Genomic DNA, 23,012 nt, shown 5'->3' with positions numbered 1-23,012 from the left:
TAAGTATGAGGTTATACATAACACGACGCTCATCTGGTTAACAAGATGCTTGATAATACAAGTAAGATAAGCTAGAAGATAATGCTACGTACATTGCACCTACGACATAATAGAATACTGGTACATGATATTAAAGATAAGTTATACATGAGAATGAGACTTACACCGGGGTGGATAAATGAAGTGTATTTCGTAGAACAAGCTGTTAATGCCCGAATGTGGGCAGCACCCGATTCCAGGTAGCCATGGCCCTGCACTGATAGCTAAAAACTGTTCACCAGCCGTAGCTGGTACTGAGCGCTTCCGCTTGTCATCTGGGCCTCTCACTGGTCATCTGTTGGTGCTTGGATGGACGTTGTCTATGGGTTGTTCTTTTCCTATTCCCAGACCACATGGTAAATGATGTTTGCCCTATTGCAAAAGTAGCAGTCTCTTGTATATGTTTAGGGGTACATCGCGTTTAGTATTATGGGCAATTACTTCCAGGATTAAAGAAAATACGCATGTTGATAAAATTGCATAAACAGGTCTGGAGTGCGGCCTGATCCCAGTGACCAGAACCGGTAATGCACTCCTTCACCAGAGCAGGATTGACCTCCCTGGTGTAGTACTTGGCCACAACCTCCTATATGAATGCAATAATCAAACCCCGGGCCACCGTCCACAGCAGCTGCGAAGCAACTGACCATGGTGGTGGTCAGACCTGTGACGCAGCAGAGGGTGCTAAGAATCTCTGGGTCCGGACAGGCCGCCATTGGAATCTGAACCAAGCAAAGTTTAACGCTAGAACGTTATCTAGTTAGGCGAGTCTAGCAGTGCTATTGGAGGAATTAGCGGGCAGTAAATGGGATATAATTTGGCTCAGTGAGGTTAGGAGGACAAATAAAGCATATGCAATGCTAAAAAGCGGACACGTACTGTGCTACCGTGGCTAAGCGGAGAGACGAGAACTAGGAGACGGATTCCTGATTAATAAGGATATAGCTGGTAGCATACAGGAATTCTATAGCATTAACGATAGGGTGGCAGGTCTTGTTGTTAAACTTAAGAGGTACAAATTGAAGGTCGTACAGGCCTACGCCCCTACATCCAGTCATGGTGACCAGGAAGTCGAAATCTTCTATGAAGACTTCGAATCGGCGGTGGGTAAAGTCAAAACAAAATACACTATACTGATCGGTGACTTCAATGTCAGGGTAGGCAAGAAGCAGGCTGGAGCCAAGTCAGTGGGGGAATATGGCATAGGTTCTAGGAATAGGAAGGTAGAGTTATTATTAGAGTTTGCAGAACGGAATAATATGCGGATAATGAATACCTTCTTCTACAAGCGGGATAGCCGAAAGTGGACGTGGAGGAGCCCGAATGGCGAGACTAGAAATGAAATCGACTTCATTCGCTGCGCTAACCCTGGTATCAAACAAATTGTGGACGTGCTCGGCAAGGGACGCTGAAGTGACCATAGGATGTTAAGAACTCCAATTAGCCTAGACATGAGGAGGGAGCGGAAGAAACTGGTACATAATAAACCGATCAATGAGTTAGTGGTAAGAGGGAAAATAGAGGAATTCCGGATCAAGCTACAGAACAGATATTCGGGTTTAAATCAGGAAGAGGACCTTAGTACTGATTCAATGAACGACAATCTTATCGTCATCATTAAGGAGTGTGCAATAGACGTCGGTGGTAACTTCGTTAGACAGGATACCAGTAAGCTGTAGCAGAACACGAAAGATCTGATCAAGAAACGCGAATGCATGAAAGCCTCTAACCCTGCAGCTAGAATAGAACTGGCAGAACCTTCGAAGTTAATCAACAAGCGTAAGACAGCTGACATAAGGAAGTATAATATGGATATAATTGAACATGCTCTCAGGAATGGAGGAAGCCTAAAAGCAGGGAATAATCAACTAGGAATACGCAAGAATCACATGTTTGTGTTAAGAGACAAAGCCGGCAGTATCATTACTAATATGGATGAGCTAGTTCAAGTGGCTGAGGAGTTATATAGAGATTTTTCCAGTACCAGTGGCACCCACGACGATAATGGAAGAGGGAATAATCTGGAGGAATTTGACATCCCACAAGTAACGCCGGAAGAAGTAAAAGCTTGGGAGCTTTGCAAAGGGAGAAAGCAGCTGGGCAGGATCAGGTAATAGAACATTTGTTGAAGGATGGTGGGCAGATTGCTCCAGAAAAACCGGCCACCCTGTATGGCAATGCCTCATGACCTCGAGCATACCGGAATCTTGGAAGAACGCCAACATAATCCTAATCGATAAGAAAGAGAATGCTAACGACTTAAAAAATTATAGACCGATCAGCTCACTATCCGTTGCCTGCAAAGTATTTACTAAGGTTTTTTTAGAGCAGTTTGCTGGACTAGTTGGTGAATGGAGAATGTATAATGGTTTCCAGCAAGTGCGGACGCGAACACAAATAAGTAGAAACGGACAGGACAACGCTGGACTTACAACTGTAAGTCCAGCGTTGTCCTGTCCGTTTCTACTTACTTGTGTTTGCGTGCGTACTTGCTGGAAACCATTACACGTTCATATATTTACCAAGGTAATCGCAAATAGAATCAGGAACACCTTAGACTTCAGACAACCAAAGGACCAGGCACGATTTCGTAACGGCTACTCAACAATAGACCACATTCACATTATCGATCAGGTGATAGAGAAATGTGCAGGATATAACCAACCCTTATATATAGCTTTCATTGCTTACTAGAAAGCGTTTGATTCAGTCGAAACCTCAGCAGTCATGGAGCCATTATCGAATCAGGGTGTAGACGAGCCCTATGTAAAAATATTGAAAGATATCTATAACAGCTCCAAAGCCACCGTAGTCGCCCATAAAGAAAGCAACCAAGTCCCAATAAAGAAAGGCGTCAGGCAGAGAGATACGATATCTCCAATGCTATTCACAACGTGTTTACAGGAGGTATTCAGAGACCTGGATTGGGAAGAATTGGGAATAAAAGTTAATGGAAAATACCTTAGTAACTTGCGATTCGCTGATGATATTGCCTTGCTTAGTAACTCAGGGGACCAATTGCAATGCATGCTCACTGACCTGGAGAGGCAAAGCAGAAGAGTGGGTCTAAAAATTAATCTGCAGAAAATTAAAGTAATGCTTAACAGTCTCGGGAGAGAACAGCAATTTACAATAGGCAGTCGTAAGTCGTAAGGGAATACAAGTCGTAAGGGAATACATCTACTTAGGGCAGGTAGTGACAGCGGATCCGGATCATGAGACGGAAATAATCAGAAGAATAAGAATGGGCTGGGGTGCGTTTGGCAGGCATTCCCAAATCATGAACAGCAGCTTGCCATTATCCCTCAAGAGAAAAGTATATAATAGCTGTGTCTTACCAGTACTCACCTACGGGGCAGAAACCTGGAGGCTTACGAAAAGGGTTCTACTCAAATTGAGGACGACACAACGAGGTATGGAAAGAAGAATGATAGGTGTAACGTTAAGGGATAAGAAAAGAGCAGATTGGGTGAGGGAACAAACGCGAGTTAATGGCATCTTAGTTGAAATCAAGAAAAAGAAATGGACATGGGCAGGACATGTAATGAGGAAGGAAGATAACCGATGGTCATTAAGGGTTACGGACTGGATCCCAAGGGAAGGGAAGCGTAGCAGGGGGCGGCAGAAAGCTAGGTGGGCGGATGAGATTAAGAAGTTTGCAGGCACGGCATGGCCACAATTAGTACATGACCGGGGTTGTTGGAGGAGCATGGGAGAGGCCTTTGCCCTGCAGTGGGCGCAACCAGGCTGATGATGATGATGACTTGTGAGGGACCGAAGCTTCACAGTCACTTGCCGGTCTTCTTCGGGCAATTTATCGAGAATCGGCGCTGTGGACTCTACCGCGGTGCGCTGTATCCGTTTATGTGACTGTGGCTCCGGCTGTGGTTCCGGCTGTGGTGGTGGCTTTATAGCTTTGGTAGCACGAGCCAAGTATTGATGCTCTCCGGCACGACCTTGTCAGCCTCGTCTCCGCCTGGCCTAGGGGGCAATGGAGGAAAAGGAGGATGTGGCGCGCTCTTCACAGAGGCATCTGCGTTCGAACATAGTCGGGAGCGTCGCTTTCTAATGGACGCAACAGCTTCCCGACAAGACGAACGGTTCCTCGCCATCTGCTTCAAGATCGCATTTTCCTTCTTCACTTTGGGGCACTCCTTTGAAGTAGCATCATGAGACAATTGGGGCATTTGAGAACCATGGCTACACAGGCGTCTGCAGCGGCGGGCTCTGCGCGGCGCGGGCAAGCTCTCTATTGTGTACGTACTGTTTCTTTTTATTTGGGGCTTCCAAACAATTATGGAGGACTTTCAGAAATATATTTCTTGCAGCAGTCCGGGACATATGTGTACCTATGTGTACATATGTGTACCTTAAGGGAACCGTACATTTACGTACGTTTCTTAGCAGCTTCCACCGCGAATCTCCATGAAAATCTCCATGCGGTAGGGAAGCACAGTGGAACATTGCAAATGTGACCGCAGGTAAATGTGTGGATTTCAACATTTGAGCTGGCACGATTCGTACACCTCTTTGAAGCGGGAGCTTTTGTAATTTGATGTGTGGGAGTTTCCTGCCCTATGCATGTTCTTATGCGCCTTTATATCTGCCCAATATTTGGGCTGCACTCTCGGCTAGGAAATTGTCGAGTAAGAAGTCGTGCGCTTGCTTGGCCGAAGTGCAGTGTTGTGAGAGCGTGAATAGTGGGCTTGGTAGCTCACAGTTTGATCTACATACCGGAGGCATTGTTTACTGCAATGTCCAGGAAGTCAAAGAACACTGGAATGTAGTATTTTGACCTGCAGTCCACTTCCTAGGTTGCCTCCTATGTGCTGGCAGGGCGTGATAGCTCATCACGATGTTGACACCTGAAAAAGCCTTCATTTTTTCCGCCGACGTCATGAATGCATCCCCGTTTTGCTCAGCGTGCCAGGGGCACTCTATTACGAAGCTGTTCGACTTCCTAATAACAGAGAATATTTCTAGTGTTGTAAGATCCGCCGGTCGTTTGCACTGCGGGATGCACTCTATTTGCCCGTGTTGCATGCAAGAACCGGCCGTTGATCGGTCGGTGTCATACGTCTTCTTCCGTTTAATGATCCTTTGACTGCGTGCATGGTTCTCGGGGGCAAAAATTGCAAGGTTTTAGGCTGGCACACCTCCCCTCTTTAGTATTGCTTTCCTGGGACTCTGTAGTGTTCTAGCTTCTGTAAGTGTTCTATGTGAATTCTGGCACCAACGTTGGCAATAACTTCTAAGAATTTCAACTCTACTTCGTCATGCTATAAATCAGCTTCGCTGTCATCAAATAAAATCTTGTACAATCTCTTTTCCCGATAGGAGAAATTTGAGTTGTCTTCCAGTCATAATTTTGAAAAATAAGAGATTTCATCTAAAATGAAACCGCCACGTCTGAAGGAACTAAATATGGGAATTTATTAATTTCAAGTTGCTATTACAACATAAATGTGACATCCTCAAGCGAGCGCTGCCAAATGTCATCCAACATTCTGCCAGGCTACACTGGAACACATATGTCCCACTGCCTCTATCTCGATTGTGAAGTACTCCTTTGTATTCAAGAACCTTGATTTGTTAAAATACTTTGATTATTGCACTTTATATATCCGACATTATCTTCCTTGATTGATTAGAAAAATGCGCAGAACAAGTAATTCATTCGCGGTTGGTGAAGAGCACCTTTATGGAACGACTCCACCAACGTTTCGTCAGTGTTGTGTCATAGCGCTGACATCCGGAATAAAGTGTTTCTACACCGAAAGCCCACGACAACAGCCGACGACATCGGCCAGGGCTACACAGAGCGTGCAATGACCGGCCTCGAGCCTTGCGTGCACCTCACAGTCTGGGAGAACTGACACACCCAAGGCGCCTGGTAAGCCAAGCACTCCCATCATCCCACAATCTCCATCTTTCAATACCCTGACCTCACAAGCATATTCCATTACTCCCATTTACGAAGCACCACAACATCAGCAACACGTCCTACACGCACATTCCCACAATACACATTCAACGCTAGAGTTTTATCTAAAGAAATCAGAGGCTGTGTTAGCACGTTTTGAAAGCATAGGAAAGAAACTCGACCGCCTCACCGACATTATCGAAAAACTTGCCTCAGCCTACGAACGTCGCGAAACATGCCTAACCGTGGTAGAAGAACAAGTAGACCGTATGCTTATGCACCTTCTTCCAGAGGAAGATCTTAGCTGCGAAGACACGAATCACATGTCTCATTCACCAAACAGACAACTTCCTGATGACCCAATCGACACCTCCAGCACCCAGTCTAAGACCACAAAGGTCGCTAATTCATGGCAGAAGTAAGGGATGGAAGCTTTGCGTTTGGCAGTGGAACTACCACGGTTTCAGTAACAAAAAAGCAATCATGACGCAATACTCCCTAAAATAAAAAAATACACCACATTTGTTACTTCTGCAAGAAATATACAAAGAACAGAACACCCCGGGATACAAAGCTACACACTCAGCGCACAACGAACACGACCACAAAGAACAGAACATCCCGGGATACAAAGCTACACACTCAGCGCACAACGAACACGACCACAAAGAACAGAACACCCCGGGATACAAAGCTACACACTCAGCGCACAACGAACACGACCACAAAGAACAGAACATCCCGGGATACAAAGCTACACACTCAGCGCGCAACGAACACGACCGCAAAGAACAGAACATCCCGGGATACAAAGCTACACACTCAGCGCACAACGAACACGACCACAAAGAACAGAACACCCCGGGATACAAAGCTACACACTCAGCGCACAACGAACACGACCACAAAGAACAGAACATCCCGGGATACAAAGCTACACACTCAGCGCGCAACGAACACGACCGCAAAGAACAGAACATCCCGGGATACAAAGCTACACACTCAGCGCACAACGAACACGACCAACCATTAATATTGACGTACGTAAAACATAATGTTAAACACTGCACGGAAATAGCACTAGACTGTTTAGCAAAGTATGCCTGAATAAATACAATATGCCCGGACAACTCACAACGACCTGTCAAGCTATACAACGTCTACAATCCACCAAAATCCACGTACAACCTTAGTCACTTCTTCGAGCACGCTGAAAAAGATGAGAAGACACATGACACTGACATAATGGGAGACTTCAATACGCCCAACACATCATGGGGATACAAGGCAAACACGAAAACGGGAAGGTTGCTGGAAGACAACATAAACAAATTTTAGTGCACAGTTCTCAACACTCAGGGGGTAACAACTCGCACAGGGACGCAAAATCAAGCTCCTACTACACCGGACCTCGCGTTGCACAAGGGTGAATATGCTACGAGCTGGGAGAACAGCCACAAAAACCTAAATAGCGACCACGAAATAATAAACAATGCACAAATAATGCCTCGGAAGCGCCGCGCTGCAGTCACCTTCACAAATTGGGACAAATTCCGGAAACTGGGGCAGAATATGGCTCACACAGGGCATGAGTTAGGCATGTGAGGTAAAGGCCTTATAGAAACTAAAACAGCAGTTACAGACACGCATACAACTTCACAGCGTCGGCATACCGGCTCGACCCGCACCCGCCTTATCCAAGCAATCGCATAACAATCAGCTTCGGGAAAAGGTAGATGTGTTACATCATCTACCTTTTCCCGAAGCGATCAATCATGCCCGGGTGATCGAACAGACAGAATGGAACCATATTTGCGACAGCATCCAGAATACGTTATAGGCAAAAAACACACGTGCCATTTTTTGCGTGCCCTGCTCGGCGCAAAGAAAGAAGTTATCTCTACCATAGCGAAACACGCCAGCACACAAGGTATAAAAGAGACGTTCGATGAACTTCGAGCCTTTTACTTACCTGTGGCACATCAGTCACTCTACACAGACTATCCGGGCCCTCCAAACGACAACATCAACGGCAACTTCACTATGGTAGAACTAAACATCGCATTTTCCCAAAACAATAGGGTGACGATGTCGGGTCCTGACGGCATCCCATATACTCTTCTGCGTGATCTCCCCGACGGAGATAAAGAAATGCTTCTCTCCCACATAAACGAGCACTAGGAACACGGGCGCCCTCCCAGGCGAATGGAGAACATCACACATTACCATGATTCTAACACCAGGGAAGAAAGCCACGCTTTGCAACCTCAGACCAATATCCTAAACATCATGTATGTGCAAAACAATGGAACGGATTGCATTGAGCAGACTAGAAGAACATTTGGATAACACGAAACATTTTCCGCACCAGCTCATAGGCTATCGCAAGAACATTTCCACACGGGACTTATTTTTCATGCAACAGAACATGCTTCTGCAGCCAAAGACAGCACAGGCCCGAAGATCTTCTTGGAATAGATATAAGAAAGTCATTTGATAATGTTACACACGATCACATACTTAAATCGGCTCACAACACTTAATGCGGCGCCAACATGTGCAATTACATACGCAGTTTCCTCACAGGTGGGACAACACGCTTCAAGGCAGGGCAGTCTCTTTCCTTCCCCATCAATATTTTCCGTGGAACTCCTCAAGGATCGACTATGTATTCCAACCTCTTTCATCTTTGCATGGAAGCGCTATCAAGGCAGCTATCCACAATCCCCAACCTTCACCACACTTTCTAAGCCGACCATATTACCCTATAGTGCGAAACCGGATCTCCAGGGGACGTCGAAACGAGCCTCCAGGAAGGCGTCGACACCATAGTTGACCACTTACACAAAGCCAGACTCCAACCTCTAGCAGAAAAGTCAGAACTTCTCCTAATGAATCGAAAGCAATACCAAAAGAAAACAAACGCCCTGATACAACTCACCCTATCAGGCAAACAGATAGCAAAGGTCATATCGTGGCGTATACTCGGGTTTATCATAAATCACAGCAACAATGCTAATTCTAACGTTATACAATATCAAGAAGATTGCCAAAATCTCACGCATCTAATGCGAAGGATCATTAGCAAAAAACAGGGACTGACAGAAGAACAAGCAACACAGCTCGTGACTGCGCTCGTGTATAGTAGACGTCTGTACACCGCCCAATTCCTAACATTGACACACGCGCGAACTCGAAAACTCGAATCTTCACTCAACACCCTTCACAAGGCCGCCCTGGGTCTACAGATATACACCTCAAATCATCGCCTTCAACACACGGGCCTCTTTCACACTTTCGCCAACAACACCGAGATAGACAAGTAGCGCGCTCGTCTTTTACGAAGCAAGGATGCGATATTTTGAAACGAGCAGAGATCGCTCCTATCCAGTTGACACGAGTTAGTCAAAACCCTCAGCTACCACGCAACATTTAATTTCCAACCATACCAAAAAATATGACGCCACACCTACATGACGGTCGACGTCAAGCGCAAGCTAAACATCACCACATAGACAGGAAATGCATCACGATATACACGGACGCCACACGCTCTAACATGGGGTCATTAACATATGCAGTATATACACCTGGATGGTCAGCACCGATCATCCAAACAGCTGGGCCATTTTCCAACCCTCCCAACGTAGCCACTCTGGAAAGTCAAGCGATAATATATGCCATACAAGAAGCCTCTCCACTAAATAAGCACCAGTGCAGTAACATCAACCTGCATACCGACTCCAGCAAAGCCATTTGCAACATACAACGCCGACTGTTTAAAACACACCTACATGACATCCTAATAGAATCCTGTAACTGCAAACCGAACATTACAATCACCCTGCGTTGGGTGCCTGGTCATGCTGGGATCGAGGGAAATGAGTTGGTTCATCAAGTGCCCATGCAATTAACATCCGGGAACCCTTGATTCCCTAGCCAAATCCAGCGACTGTGGAAGACGCTGGCACGTACAAAGAGCAAATAGCTGTACACTAAAACAACATCAAGGAAAACTGCACTATTTTGCCCCAACCTCATCACTCAATATAGAACAAGCACATGCCCTTCGCAAAGTTCAAACGAACACTCTTCTCACGCCACTAATGCTCTACAACTTCGGCTGGCGTAGCACAGCTCATTGCCACAACTGCCCGGAGATAAGGGCAGATAGAGTGCACATTCTGCACTCATGTAGCACTGCCATTACCTCTCTTGATTTTTCTTACCCTTCCCGTCATTCCTGGAGTGCTTGGCTTCACTCGGAGTCGGAGGATCAACAACGGGCCTTAGCGGAGTAAGCGCTCTTTAGTGGGCCTTAGTGTTGGCCTTAAGTAAAGTTTTTCCTCCTCCCCTGTTCTGTAAATTGCCGCCAGTAGGTATCTAGCGACCAAACGTATTTGTCGCACGATGTTACCAACTCCGGGAGAATCGTGTTCCATGTACGTTAAGGAGTTAACGTCTGAACGTACAGCCGTCAGCACGCTTAACACGAACGCTCCGCAGCGTGGCCTGGACCAGCTTGGATTGACGCCAGCGCCGCGAAGTGTTGTGCCCTGTTATCTCGGTATGTTTGCAGCGGGTTACGATAGCTGGAGGGCAGCTCGATTTGACTGCTCGTCTTGTCTTTCGCTTGTGCCTGACCGGCGGCGAGAGTTTGCTCACTTGACATGTCCGTTCCGCCACGTTTCGCTCGTGGCTGTGGTCTCACGCGCATCCAGAAAACACGTTGCGGTTTGCTTATATCGGCAAAGTGAAATGGCGGGCGACAGCTCGCGCGCCTTTCTAGTTTGGCCTCAAAGCTGGCGCTTTAAAGAAATGATAAATAGGAAAAGCAGAGGAAATGCAGCTTTGTGGCGTTTGTAAAGGTTGGACAATAAATAAATCTGCAAATCCGGTGGCATAGTTGTTCATGTTCTTCATTTCTTATGTTCTCTGACATATGCCCTATATATATATATATGCCCCCTGACCTTTCGCGGAATCGTCATGTACTCTGTAACCTCGGGGATAGCCTCGAGACTGAGCTTCCGGAGGGCTGTGCGGCCAGGCGGGGTTAGCGAGAGACGACGGACTTGGGCTGTGTGGTGAGCGTCTAAGAGCTCCTCAATCGTGTTATGCATGCCTAAGGCTTCTAGCCTTGCGGTGTCTGCGTGGTCCGGAAGGCCCAGGGCTGCCTTTGTGCTTCGTCGGATCATTGTGTTTAATTTGGCTAAGTCTGTGGCTGCGAGTTTGACATATAGCGTCGAGTACACGGTTCTGCTGGTTATGTATGCCTGCACAAGTCGAAGCAGATCGCCCTCGCCCATGCCGTGGTGCCGATTAGCCACCCGGCGAATGAGCTGTAGTGTGTACTTGGTCTCTCTCTGAAGTTTCTTTAACATGAGCCCGCAGCGCAGCGTGTTCTGAAAGTCTAGCCCCAATATCTTGAGACGGGGGTGCTCCGGGATAGTAATTTCTCCGACCTTACGTTCAAGGAAGCGCCTTCTCCGTGGTGATCCCCTGGAACCACTACTTCTGCCAGGCTTGATCAGGAGGTATTCGGATTTTTCCGGTGAGCACGTCAGGCCCCTCGACTCCGCATAAGCTTGTACGACGTCGATGACGCGTTGCATGATCTCTTGAAGAGTTTGTGGATCATCCGCCGCTGCCCATAACGTCACGTCGTCAGCGTAGAGACTGTAGTGAAGCCCAGGGATAGAGCACAGCAGCTCCGGGAGCCCGCGCATCGTCGCGTTAAAGAGAAAAGGGGAGATGACTGATCCCTGCGGCGTGCCTCGGCTCCCCAGCTCTATAATGTCAGTTTCATGTTGGCAGACTTTGATCCGCCACTTCCTGTCGCTGAGAAAGTTTCGGACGTATTGGTATGCTCGGTTTCCGACACCCAATTGGGTCAGGCCCTCGAGCACCGCTGCATGGGCGACATTGTCGAAGCCCTTCTTCAGGTCAAGGCCCAGGAGGCAGCAGAATCGGCCAGCGTCCGCCGGACTTTTGGGTTGCATCACCTGCTTTTTTAACTGAAGGAGTACATCTTGGGAGGACAGGTGTGGCCTGAAAACAAACATAGAGTGGGGGAACTCGTCCCCATCTTCTACGTGTTCATTGAGACGGTCTAGGACCACGTGCTCCATCAGTCTGCCGACTCATGATGCGAGTGAAATCGGCCTGAAGTTGTCCGCATGGAGTGGTTTGCCTGGATTTGGTATAAAGACGATCGTTGACGTCTTCCACTTCTCCGGGATGGCGCCCGTCTTCCAGCATTCGTTCACGAACTCGGTGAGCTGCTCCATTGTGGCCTCGTCCAGGTTGCGTAGAATCTTGTTGGTAACGCGGTCCGAAACCGGCGCCGAGTTCGTCCGCAGCTTGAAGGCGGCGGCCGACACCTCAGCGAACGTAAAGCCTACATCTATGTGCGCATTCGGCCGGCCCTGGCATGCCGCAGGTAACGGTGTCTTGAGTTGCGGGCCGATGTACTCGTCTCGCATCTCGGCCAGGAACGCCCCCAGGTCCTGAGTATGCCTGTGGATTAACTTGGCCATGTTTCTTCTGCCTTCGGCCTTGGTGGTGTCCGGGTCCAGGAGGTGGCGTAGGAGGTGCCACGTCCAGGCTGCGCTGAGGCGTCCCCTCATGCGATCACATATTTGGTACCATTGCGTCCGGGTGACCTCGGTCGCGTGATCGGAGATCTCTGCGTCGAGTCGAGTGATTCTTTCTTTTAGGGCTTGGTTATCTTTCCCCTTCTGTTGCCAACGCCGGAGCATGCTCGATCTTGCCTGCCATATGTGGAGCAGCCTGCTGTCGACGTTGGAGGTTTCCGGGGCGTCTTCCGGGTCAAGATGTTCCGTATGCTCTTCCACGTCGCCCAGGAGTTGGCTCGTCCAGGATGAGATATTGGCGATGGATCCCTCACTGGCTCGCATTCTTCTGGACTCGCGGAATTTGTCCCTGTTTGTAACCGAGAAGCGATGCTTCCGCCGACGCTTGCCGCGTGCATAGATTTCCGTGTGAAGGATGCAGTGGTCGCTTCCCAGAGTTTCGCCGGTGTTCGTCCTGGCGTAGTCTTGCGAGTGGACGACGAGCGTCAGGTCCGGGTTAGTGTCTACCTTACCTCGGCTGCCGATTCTGGTGCGTGCGGTAGCATCGTTGATTAGCGTGGGGCCCAACTTTTGCGCGGCTTCTGCTAGACGTCTACCCTTGCGGGTGTCGCCCAGGTATCTCCACAGAGTATGACCGGCGTTAAAGTCTCCAACGATGAACAGGGGGCAGTCGCGGCTGACTTTGAGGCCGAGCGAAAAAGCGCATCGAGCTTCGGGTCTGCATGCGGGGCGACGGATACGTTAAGGACGAATAGGTTGGGAACTGACGTGCGCGTCGGGACGATCTCCACGAAAACGTGGGGGATGCCCGAGGGGGGAGAAGTTATCACAGATAAAATGAGTCGTCATCGTCCTACGCAGTGCAGCCAGTTCGGCTGATATTTTTTGACATTATGGACAAGAGGGCTGTGTCCTGCGCAATCAACTGCAACTCACGAACGGAACTGCAGTACTTGAAGTCGCCCCGCACACAAGAACAACTCGTCGTGGACATCAGGCGTCTATGTATCAAGTGCATCACAAGATCGTGTTGCAGTGATTACCTACCCATTACTGTATACAAGGAAACGCCTCAACGGCGCACGACTTTCCCACAGAATAGATCCAGATACCGCCCCCTAGAAAGAACACGGTGACCCTGATATTCGCAGTCGCTTGGCGTTTGCAGTGATCCCCCTGGCGGGACGCATACCATCACCATAGACCTCTGTATAAAACTTACTCGTCTCGTGATTTTTATTGACTCAATTGAAAACTCCAGAATCCACTACTTGTGCTGGCAACACTGTAAAAATAAACAAAGATGGCTACGACGTCCAAGTTCACGGCGACTCTTTCGCTCGATGCTGCGCTCACGCGTTTCTCGTTCGTGGTGCCGAATCGAGGCATTTCGTCGAAGCCCAAAGGGTCCTTGCCGCCGATTGCCGTGTTTTGATAGGTCGCAAGGATTTCAGCGACAGAACCGCGGAAATCGTCGCGCTGTGCACGCTGCCGTCCGGCCTGCCAAGCGATCCGCATCAGATGTTTTTTAAAAGAAAAAGAGGCTTTCAAGCGAGTCGGAGGTTGAAAAGAATATTTGAGGACGCTTAAGCTTCGCCTTCAATAGTGGAAGACGCTAGCGTTATTGCACCCCGTTCGCACCGCCCACTCATTCGCTCGGCATGCTCGTGAGTCACACAAAGACGAAACGCTCGCCTAAGCAAGCGGAACGAACCAAACTCGGTGTCTCGGAAGGAGAAACGATCTACGCGAGCCAAACGCCGTGATCGGCACGGACAGCCGGGCCGCGACGCGCCATGAAGGCGGACGCGATCATGGGGCGGACGTCTCGATGGGATTGTCCTGGGATTGTCCTGATGGGATTGTTGGGAGCCCCACGCAGACGCATGACTCCTCGCCAGCAGCACGGCACACTTCGCAGGAGACGGTTTCCCACCAGACGCGCTACTGCGCAGCGATCACGTCAGAGGCGTCCCACATCGGACGCTGCACCTAGGAATCGTGCTGTGAGCGGAAAAAGGAGCCGCGTTGCGCGGGCGAGTCGCACGCCACCTGTAGGGGCAGCGTCATACATTGCGAGGAGGGGGTCTTCTGTGTTTGCCGCAAGATGGCCCTGCGTGCGCGGCAAGTGCAGAAGAAATGTAGCGGAAATGTATTTCGCTACGCGCTTAACTGCAACTTGTGTAATTTACATGCTCATAATTACCGATATACACCGTAGTATAACTTTCTACGGCACATTTTAAGGCAACACCACATTCACTAGAGGCGCTTTTGTCACGCTTTCAAGCGTCGAACTCATGGCTGCGTGGTTAACAAATAAAAAAAAACTCATGGCTGAGTGGTAGCGTCTCCGTCTCACGCTCTGGAGACCCTGGTTCGATTCCCACCCAGCCCATCTTGCAAGTTTTTTTTTATAAATTGCCTTCCGGCATTTCTCGCTCACGGCCAACGACGCCGACGACAGCGGCTTTTCTGTGACAAGAGCTCCATAACGCTGTCGCGTTAAAAGGCGATATTTGTGCTTTGCGGGCATCCAAAAAGTACAAGCACTTGCTCGCGGCGTTACTCCACTGGTATAGATACGATACTCGACCCTTTTCGACCTTTAGAGGCTACTCCGCACTGCTACTCGTGTTGCAGTTTATCAGACAGAGCATCCCACAATATATAGGCAGTAACGTCTGTATTCCCTCCAGAAGCTGAATACGGCAGTGGCGTAGCCAAAAATTTCGTTCGGGGGTAGTAGCTCGGCTTCCTCCTTATAGAATTTGTAGAGGGATCAAATAGAGTAATAATAACTGCATTGACATTGAAAAAGATGCTGCAAACGAATTCTTGAGCGCTACACATCGTCAAGTAAAATATGTATTTTTTCATAAAAGAATATACTCGCATGTCTCAAAAATTGTGCTAAAGATAACTTATATCAGCGCTTCCATGTTTTCTGTCTATTTATTACGTAAAGAAAATATCACAGGAAGTTCAGAATTATATCAGTTTGAAACCAGCAAAGCAGTGCATGCCGCTGATATGAAAAGTGTAAAGGCCATGTTGAGGAACAAGTTGAGGACAAATGTTTTAATGGAACTTTGTTAACCTCCGTGTATTTCTCTCGTTTGCATATTTCCCTCTGTGTCATTCAAGTACGTTGTCTACATTCTTGTACATATGCAACGACCAGGGGGAAATTTCAATGACGCTGTCCTTTGTCAGAATGTAATGCGCAGGAGCTGCTGTCATCGGTCGTGTATTGCGAGTAATTGCACCGAAATTAAAGTTGCAACAGAGAGCACATATAAAAAGCAGGAGTTTTGCAAATATATGTGAGGGCGAATGAAATCAAACTCCTTGAGTTGCTGCTTCAAAGAGTCTGTAACTGACTCATTCACGTCATCGTCTGGCACGAATCTGGTTTATTTGAACAGTTTTTTTTTTAAATGCCCCAAAATGCGGAAGTCACAATGCGATAGGTCTGGGCTGAATGGCGGATGTTGCAGCGTTTCCCACTTGAACTTTGCCAGTTTTGGGTTAACCACATCAGCGTCGTGGGGACGGGCATTGTCGTGGAGCAAGATGACCGCATTCCTCAATTTTCCACGTCGTTTGTTCTTGATTGCGACACACAGCCGATCCGACGTTTCAAAATATCCGAAACGATTGATAGTCTCTCCAGGTTTAGCAAATGACCGCTGACAACCAAAAAAAAGTCATGAACACCTTTCCGGCGGAAACGACTGCATTTGCTTTCCTTGGGGGTGGTGAATTCAGATGTTTCCACTGTAAGCTTTGTCGTCGTGTTTGAGGCTCGTAGCAGTGGCACAATAATTCGTCCGCGGTTCCAATTTCAGACAAAAAGTCGTCACTCTCATTGTGATGCCGGATTAGATGAGTCAAGGCAGCGTCAAACCTCTGCGTCTTCTGGTGGTGGTTCAAAATCTTGGGCATCCATTGCGCACACGTTCAAGATCCGATAACCGAGGTGTTCATGAATTATGTTGTGGCCCGAACCGTGACTGATGTTCACACGCACTGCCAATTCATCGATGCTTGTCATCCGTTCTTGTCTAATCATCATTTGAAATTGTGTTGGGGAGATCGCATGGTGGCTTTGGCATGGTCTTGGATCCTCTTTGCAACGTTCACGTCCTTTGAAACGTTTTCTCCACCGCTTCACAGTGGCCAATGAAATGCAATGTTTAACGTGCACGGCAGCCATATGGCCACTAATTTCTTTTTGGGAAACATATACAGCTGCCAAAAACCTCACGACACCACGCTGTTAAATTTTGGAGTGTCCATTATGCCACGAAACCAAGTTCAGCCCAGTGTACGAGGGCATTAAAGGGCTCCTCACCAGGCCGCATAGCAAATTTTGGTTAGACGCAGCAAGTTGTTCCGTGGTCCTGTAGAGAGTGTATTGTGGCAAAAAATTTTCTAGCCATCTTATTAATAGCCGAGATAAACATATTTCAGAACCTCGAACCCATGATTTAGGAGGCGAACTCCACTGCATAGTGAGACTCTTTCTCCACTCGCCCCGTGGAGCCTCCGCAAGCGAAATTCCTTCCCTGCGTTCCCCCATGCTTGGCCTCGAAGATCGCATGACACATACGTCATGCTTTATCACTTTGTCATTTTTTTTGCTTCGCGCTTTTTTTTTCGGCGCTGCGCACTTTCGCTGGCCGCGTTGCGCGCGAGCTGTTATCGTTTTGCACAGCGCACGATTTTGCGCGCTGTGCGCAAGGACTCATGACTAGCGGTATAAGAAGTATTTTAATGACTGGAAAATGTAGAGAGGTCGGCCGGATAATGGAGCATCTGGCCCGCTACTCTACGTAAGGGAAGAGGAAGAGGGGAATAAAAAGGGTCACAATGGGGGATAATAGTGGGAGGAATGAGGTGAAGGACACATTACACAACTGGTATCACAGGCTTGAGCCCAGGCGCGTGTCACCTAGGAAACGTGAAAGAGCACGCATTGTCTCTGTCGTATGCCAACTCTGAGGCCCTGCGCCTAGCAAGAGGTCCTCCGACAGTGGTCCATTGTGTAAATGTCTCAAGGTATCTGCCATTGTCCATCTTTCGCGCGCATACTCAGGGCACACCACGAGCACATGGTCTACAGTCTCTACAGCGCCACACACTGAACAGTCCGGCGAATCTGTCCGTCCAATAATGTGCAAATATTTGCGCGTGAAGGCGACGCCTAATTGCAGTCTGTGTATCAGGCATGTATGAGGGCGAGGAATTCCACGCAGGACAGGAAATTTCATATCGGGATCCAGCCTTTTAAGCCGGACGTGATGAGCATCTGGCTGGGCCCAGTATCTTCTCGTCGCACTCCTAATTAATTCCGACAGGAGGCATGTGATGTCCGGTCTGGAAAATGTCACTACAGTTTGCAGGCCATTGCTGAGGGCGCGCCTTGCTGCAGCATCGGCCATCTCATTACCGTTGAGCCCACAGTGTCCCGGGATCCATTGGAACACTACACTCTAAGAACAGTTTACACCCTTTGGCGTGCCCCTTTTGCCACACAACAATAACCGTCATTTGCCTTGATGCGTTTCGTTTCTTTAATGCTGCGAGCCCGGAACTTTCCAGTAACGAACGGCAAGCGCGTAATCAGCATAAAAACAGTTTACACCCTTTGGAGTGCCCCTTCTGATAACGCGCGTGCCATTCGTTACTGGAAAGTTCCGGGCTCGCAGCGCTAAACTGGGAGGCACTTGGTTGTCATGAGCACAGCAATACAGCACGCAGAAAGTACCGCCACGGCAGCGCTGGGCAGTATCGAAGATACATGTACCCTACATACTGGAAAGCTTTAGGTTAGGGGACGCAAGCCACTTGCGTCTCCTAACCTAAAGCTGCCGACTTTCTCAGATGCTCTTTAGGTATCTTGCAGCTGTATCATGATATGTCTGGCAAGGCGTTTACCAGTATCTGCACTTCCGATACATGAAAGAATGTATCGTGTATCTTAAGATACAAGATACTGGCTATCACAGCATCACCATGCGAAACTGCAAACGTTGGCTGAACTTCTCTTCTCAAGCTGATAATGCTGCGACTAAGGCACCCGAAATAAAAAATAAAGGTAGCGACTTATATCCTTCCGCCAGAACCCTTCAGCTAGGGCAGGCGAAGAGGTGTGCGCTTCCGTCTTGACGGTGCATAGTTACGCGGTGGCGCTCACGCCGTCTCGACAAAAACAAGAGCGCGAAGGTCTGCGCGCAAGGGGCCTTTCGTTTTCGTGATTTTTTGTTGTTAATTGCGTTGCTGCCATGACACTTGCTCCTAGCCAACGCACTGTGCTACGCACGCCAGTGATTTTGGCATCTTTCGTGCGAATTCTGATGCCCCTGTAGTGCAGCAGGGCCGGTATTTTGTAGCGATGCCTTTTCCCATTCAATGCTTTTTCCGACTTTTCGCGCTTGGCCAGTGGTCAGAGCGACGGTCTGCCCACATTATCCACGGGATCAGGCGGCCCTGTGTGGTGGATGATAAGAATAGCATAGAATAAGGCATAAGGCATCGCTACAAAATAGCGGCCCAGTTATCGAATTTTCTTTTGTGTTGTGTCTTGTTATGAATTCTGAAGAATGCAAGTATGGGATTGCCTTGCATCTAGTGGCTTTCACACATCTGCTATTTGAAGGATCTCGTGGCTGTAAGTTTGACTGTTGTGAAAGAAAGCATGCATGGATGGCATTGCTTCTGGGAGACTTGTGCATAATGCGGCTATATTACGTCCGTGATTGTTGCTCACAAGCACCAAAGTCAATTTTTTTGGACTGCATTGCAATATATTGACGCAATTGTTCTGCGGCAACCCATGAGGTGGAGAGAAGTAATAAGGGCAAATGAGACATCCGCCTAAATGTTGCGAAGTGCTACAAAGAAAACCCATATGGGTTCCTCGAAAGAAAAGTCTCGCAGTTGAAGAAGAATTCGTCCTGGTCCGGGACTCAAACCCGGGACTACCGATTCCCAGGGCGGCCGCTCTACCATCCAAGCTAACCAGGCGGCTAGTAGCAGATGGCAGGGCGAAGTCGAATTTGTCAACAACTCGAGCCAAAGGCAAGAGTGACCAGGACGAATTTTTCTTCAACTGCGAGGCTTTTCTTTCGAGCAACCGGTATGAGTTTCCTTTGTAGCACTTAGCTACGTTTAGGTGGACGTCTCATTTTCCCCTTATTAAATAGGTTACAATATGTACGAAGTGTTGTCGGGCTGCACAAGTTTTCTCGTAGAAAAAAAGTCGTAAAAGGATTGCACCTAATGAACATGTCGCTGAAGAACGCTGTACGCCAGTAGATAAGTAGAATATGAGCGGTCATTGCAGCTTTATGTGCTCTCTGTATACACGATGCGTCAGAAGAAATGTTGCTACCTGCGTTGTTGCTGCTGTCAGCCTGTCCGTGCATCCGGTATTGCGTAAATGGTAATACGTTTCCGGACAAGGTAAAACTACACAGCCGTATTTGCGTCATCGTGCTGAGGCTTCGTATTAACGTTCTTGTAATTAAATGGCGACCCGCTAGCTGGCCAGCAAACAGAGCAGCGACTCCCATCAATTACAATAACGACAAGGAAAAACCGCCGATAGCGCAGCGTATAAACAACTTTCATGATCAGCACCTAAAGCAACTCCAATAAATTGTTTCGAAATCAATATATTATACTTTCAGATACTTCGAGCAAGAAAGAGAAATCTTGAGACACTAACAGACATTTCATTCAAATCAAACAATGTTGGTCGGACTAACGAAATTTCCAAGCAAACGTTATTGTGCCTACGCGTTTGTTGGCTCATTACATAGCTTTATAATAAGAAATTTGCAAATGTATCGGAGTATCTTAAGATACAAATGGAAAGTATCGTATCGATTGCGGTAGTATTGCGGTAGTGTCTTATATTTGTATCTCAAACACACGTTGACTATGTATCTTGTATCGTATCATGATACCGTTGCAAAGTATCTTTGCCCAGCCCTGGGCCATGGCTAACTGTGGTGTTACCTCGACTGCGCAGGATCCCGTGGAGTACAAGACTGGCTTCGGTATTCTGCAGCCCAAGGAGCTCATCGTGGGCGTCAGGCAAAGGGACCGCTAGTCGGCGCTAGTTGCTCGGTGGCTCAGAAAGTTGACACACCCGGCGCTGGAATCTGCGGAGATGTTTCAGTGCTCCTGTTAAAATGTGACGCTCTAATGAGCTAAAGATAGCCCGGGCGTGGCTTCTTTACTGCTGCACAGGAACACCGAACTAAGCTAACACCTTGGCCGTTGTAGTTGTGTTCTTCTACTGAAATCCGAGCTTCTCCTTCTTAACTATTCCTCATACCAGCGCTCCCACAATGCCCTAATCTCCATCCATCTTTGTGGCTCTCATATTCCTATTGTCCCCCAATGCAAAGTTCTTGGCTTCCTGTTGCATGCAGCCAAGAATGTGCAAGCGCTCCACCACGCTGTCAGCACCTGTCACTCCGTAACTCACCTCCTGCGGCGCGTGGTCACTCGGCGCTCGGGCCTCCACGAGGCTCACGCGTGCCGAGTTGCCCATGCGCTCGCCCTCAACAAGTTCCTGTGCTTTGTACCTTACGTTTCCTTTACCCACACTCAGCTTAACACACTCGAGATCGCCCTTGTGGGCCTGTACAAGGCAGCTCTGAACCTCCCTGTCACGACTTCTACTGCTAAGCTCTTTGCCACAGGACTCTTCCAACCTCTTCGTTCTTTTCTCTCTCTCCACCGGGACTCCCAGCTTGCCCGACTTTCTTTTACCCGTCAGGGTCAGTGGTTACGGACCCAGGCGGGTATCTCTCCCATTCACGTTTTCACTTTTACTTCTCAAAAATCCACCCCGGCTCCCAATTTCCGCATCCTCCCCCTCCCGTCCAATATGTCCCCTGTCCTGCATGCCGGCCGTCGTCACGGCCGCACAGCATCATTCCCCCCTCTTCACTACCCAGGGAGTAGCCTACACGGATGCCTCTTTCATAGCTCCTCGAGGTTCCTGCGGCTACGCAATCTACTATCCCCACCTCCTAGCACCTGAAACTCACACGAGTGGGCCATACCTACACCCTCGGACGCACTCTCTCTCGAGGTCCTTGCCATTGTAAATGCCCTAAAATCGTTTCTCTCCCTTCCCTCGCTCCCAGAGTACACGATATAGACCGACTCCCAAGCCGCCATTCACCACATACAAAACCGCCCCCTACCCCATTCACTCCAACAGGAGGTCGAACGAGCAGTCTCCGCACTTCAACCTTCAACCGTTTTCCTCTGCTGGGTCCCTGGGCATTCGGGAATTGACGGCAATGAGCTGACCCATCAATTCGCCCGTGATGTTTTTAACCGAGCACCGTTGATCCCCTGGTCCAGGCCCTCGGAGGATTCTGGGGGACTCTCCGTGCGCCGCACTACCAATGAAGTTTACCTTCAGCTCCGTCTCGACAAGCACCTCTACACTCCCCTTCATCCATCACTCACTGTGCCGGAGGCTTGCCTTCTGCGGCACATCGAAATGAATGCACTGGTTACCCCTTCCCACCTCATTCTCTGTCGCTATCGCTCCGACCCCTCCTGTCCCAAATGCCCCTCTACTTATGCAGACCTATTCTATTGCCTATTCTACTGTCCGGCTGCTCAGCAATCAAGTTCCTATCCTCTCCCTTCCCTTTCCATCACCACCTGGCTCGACTGGCTTGGTGCTGAAAGTAAAGAACAGCGTCGGCTTGCCACCGTCGATTTGTAGATATGCTCGGCCTGTCATTTTGAGCTGAATAAATGTCTTATACTACTACTACTACTACTTCTACTGCACCAACGCTTTTTACTTCTTTGTTTTATTTCTGTTGTACTTTGCTGCGTAAGAGAAAAAGAAAGCGTACACTATGTAGTTCAGTTTGGCACTCACAGTCCACGTATTTTTCTCAAAAAGCACCTGCCATCTTATTATTGCTAGTTCTATTTGCTCATGGTGTTTTCCTGACAGTTGATGAGAGAGTAGTTTGCCATTGCTTTCCTCCTCGCGGCGTCCACTCGCTAAAACAACACCTTTCTAAACATCAGCTGGACCAACGATACCGCTCGAAAAAGCCACTTGGTGTTGCCCTGTTCCTGGGGTCTGTGCAACAGTAGTGGCCCCCTGCCAGCGGATGTATTACTGCTGGCATATATCCTAGGGGTGGCACACAAGCGCGTCGGGGTACGAATATGGCAAGAGGTAGTGTGAAGGTAAAAGCAAACGGGATCGCCAATGCATGAGGTGGTTAGATGAGATTCCCCAGGTCACTCGGAAACGTCTCGTGGTGACAGATGACGCTTCATCAATGATAAAAGCATTTGCATTTACCGGGGGGGGGGGGGGTACACTGAAGATGACGAGGATGATGACAATTTCGACGACTTCCCGGAACGCTTAACCAATGAGCTTTTGAGCT

General features: G+C 48.5%; 1 protein-coding gene across 2 annotated transcripts in view; it reads left to right on the top strand.

Annotated features, from left to right (window-relative positions):
* LOC135920356 (cytochrome P450 3A24-like) overlaps positions 1-22,375 on the top strand; it is a 99,162-nt gene extending 76,787 nt beyond the window's left edge. For both annotated transcript variants that reach the window (XM_065454603.1, XM_065454604.1), the window contains one exon: positions 20,600-22,375. In XM_065454603.1, coding sequence (XP_065310675.1) covers positions 20,600-20,680 — 81 coding nt within the window. In that variant the 3' untranslated portion in view covers positions 20,681-22,375. The remainder of the gene's footprint in view (positions 1-20,599) is intronic.
* Positions 22,376-23,012: the final 637 nt, after the last annotated feature.

The sequence above is a fragment of the Dermacentor albipictus genome, chromosome 1 (genome assembly GCF_038994185.2).
Source record: "Dermacentor albipictus isolate Rhodes 1998 colony chromosome 1, USDA_Dalb.pri_finalv2, whole genome shotgun sequence".
NCBI classification, from domain to species: Eukaryota; Metazoa; Arthropoda; class Arachnida; order Ixodida; family Ixodidae; genus Dermacentor; species Dermacentor albipictus.
This window is presented reverse-complemented; position numbering and strand designations above follow the sequence as displayed.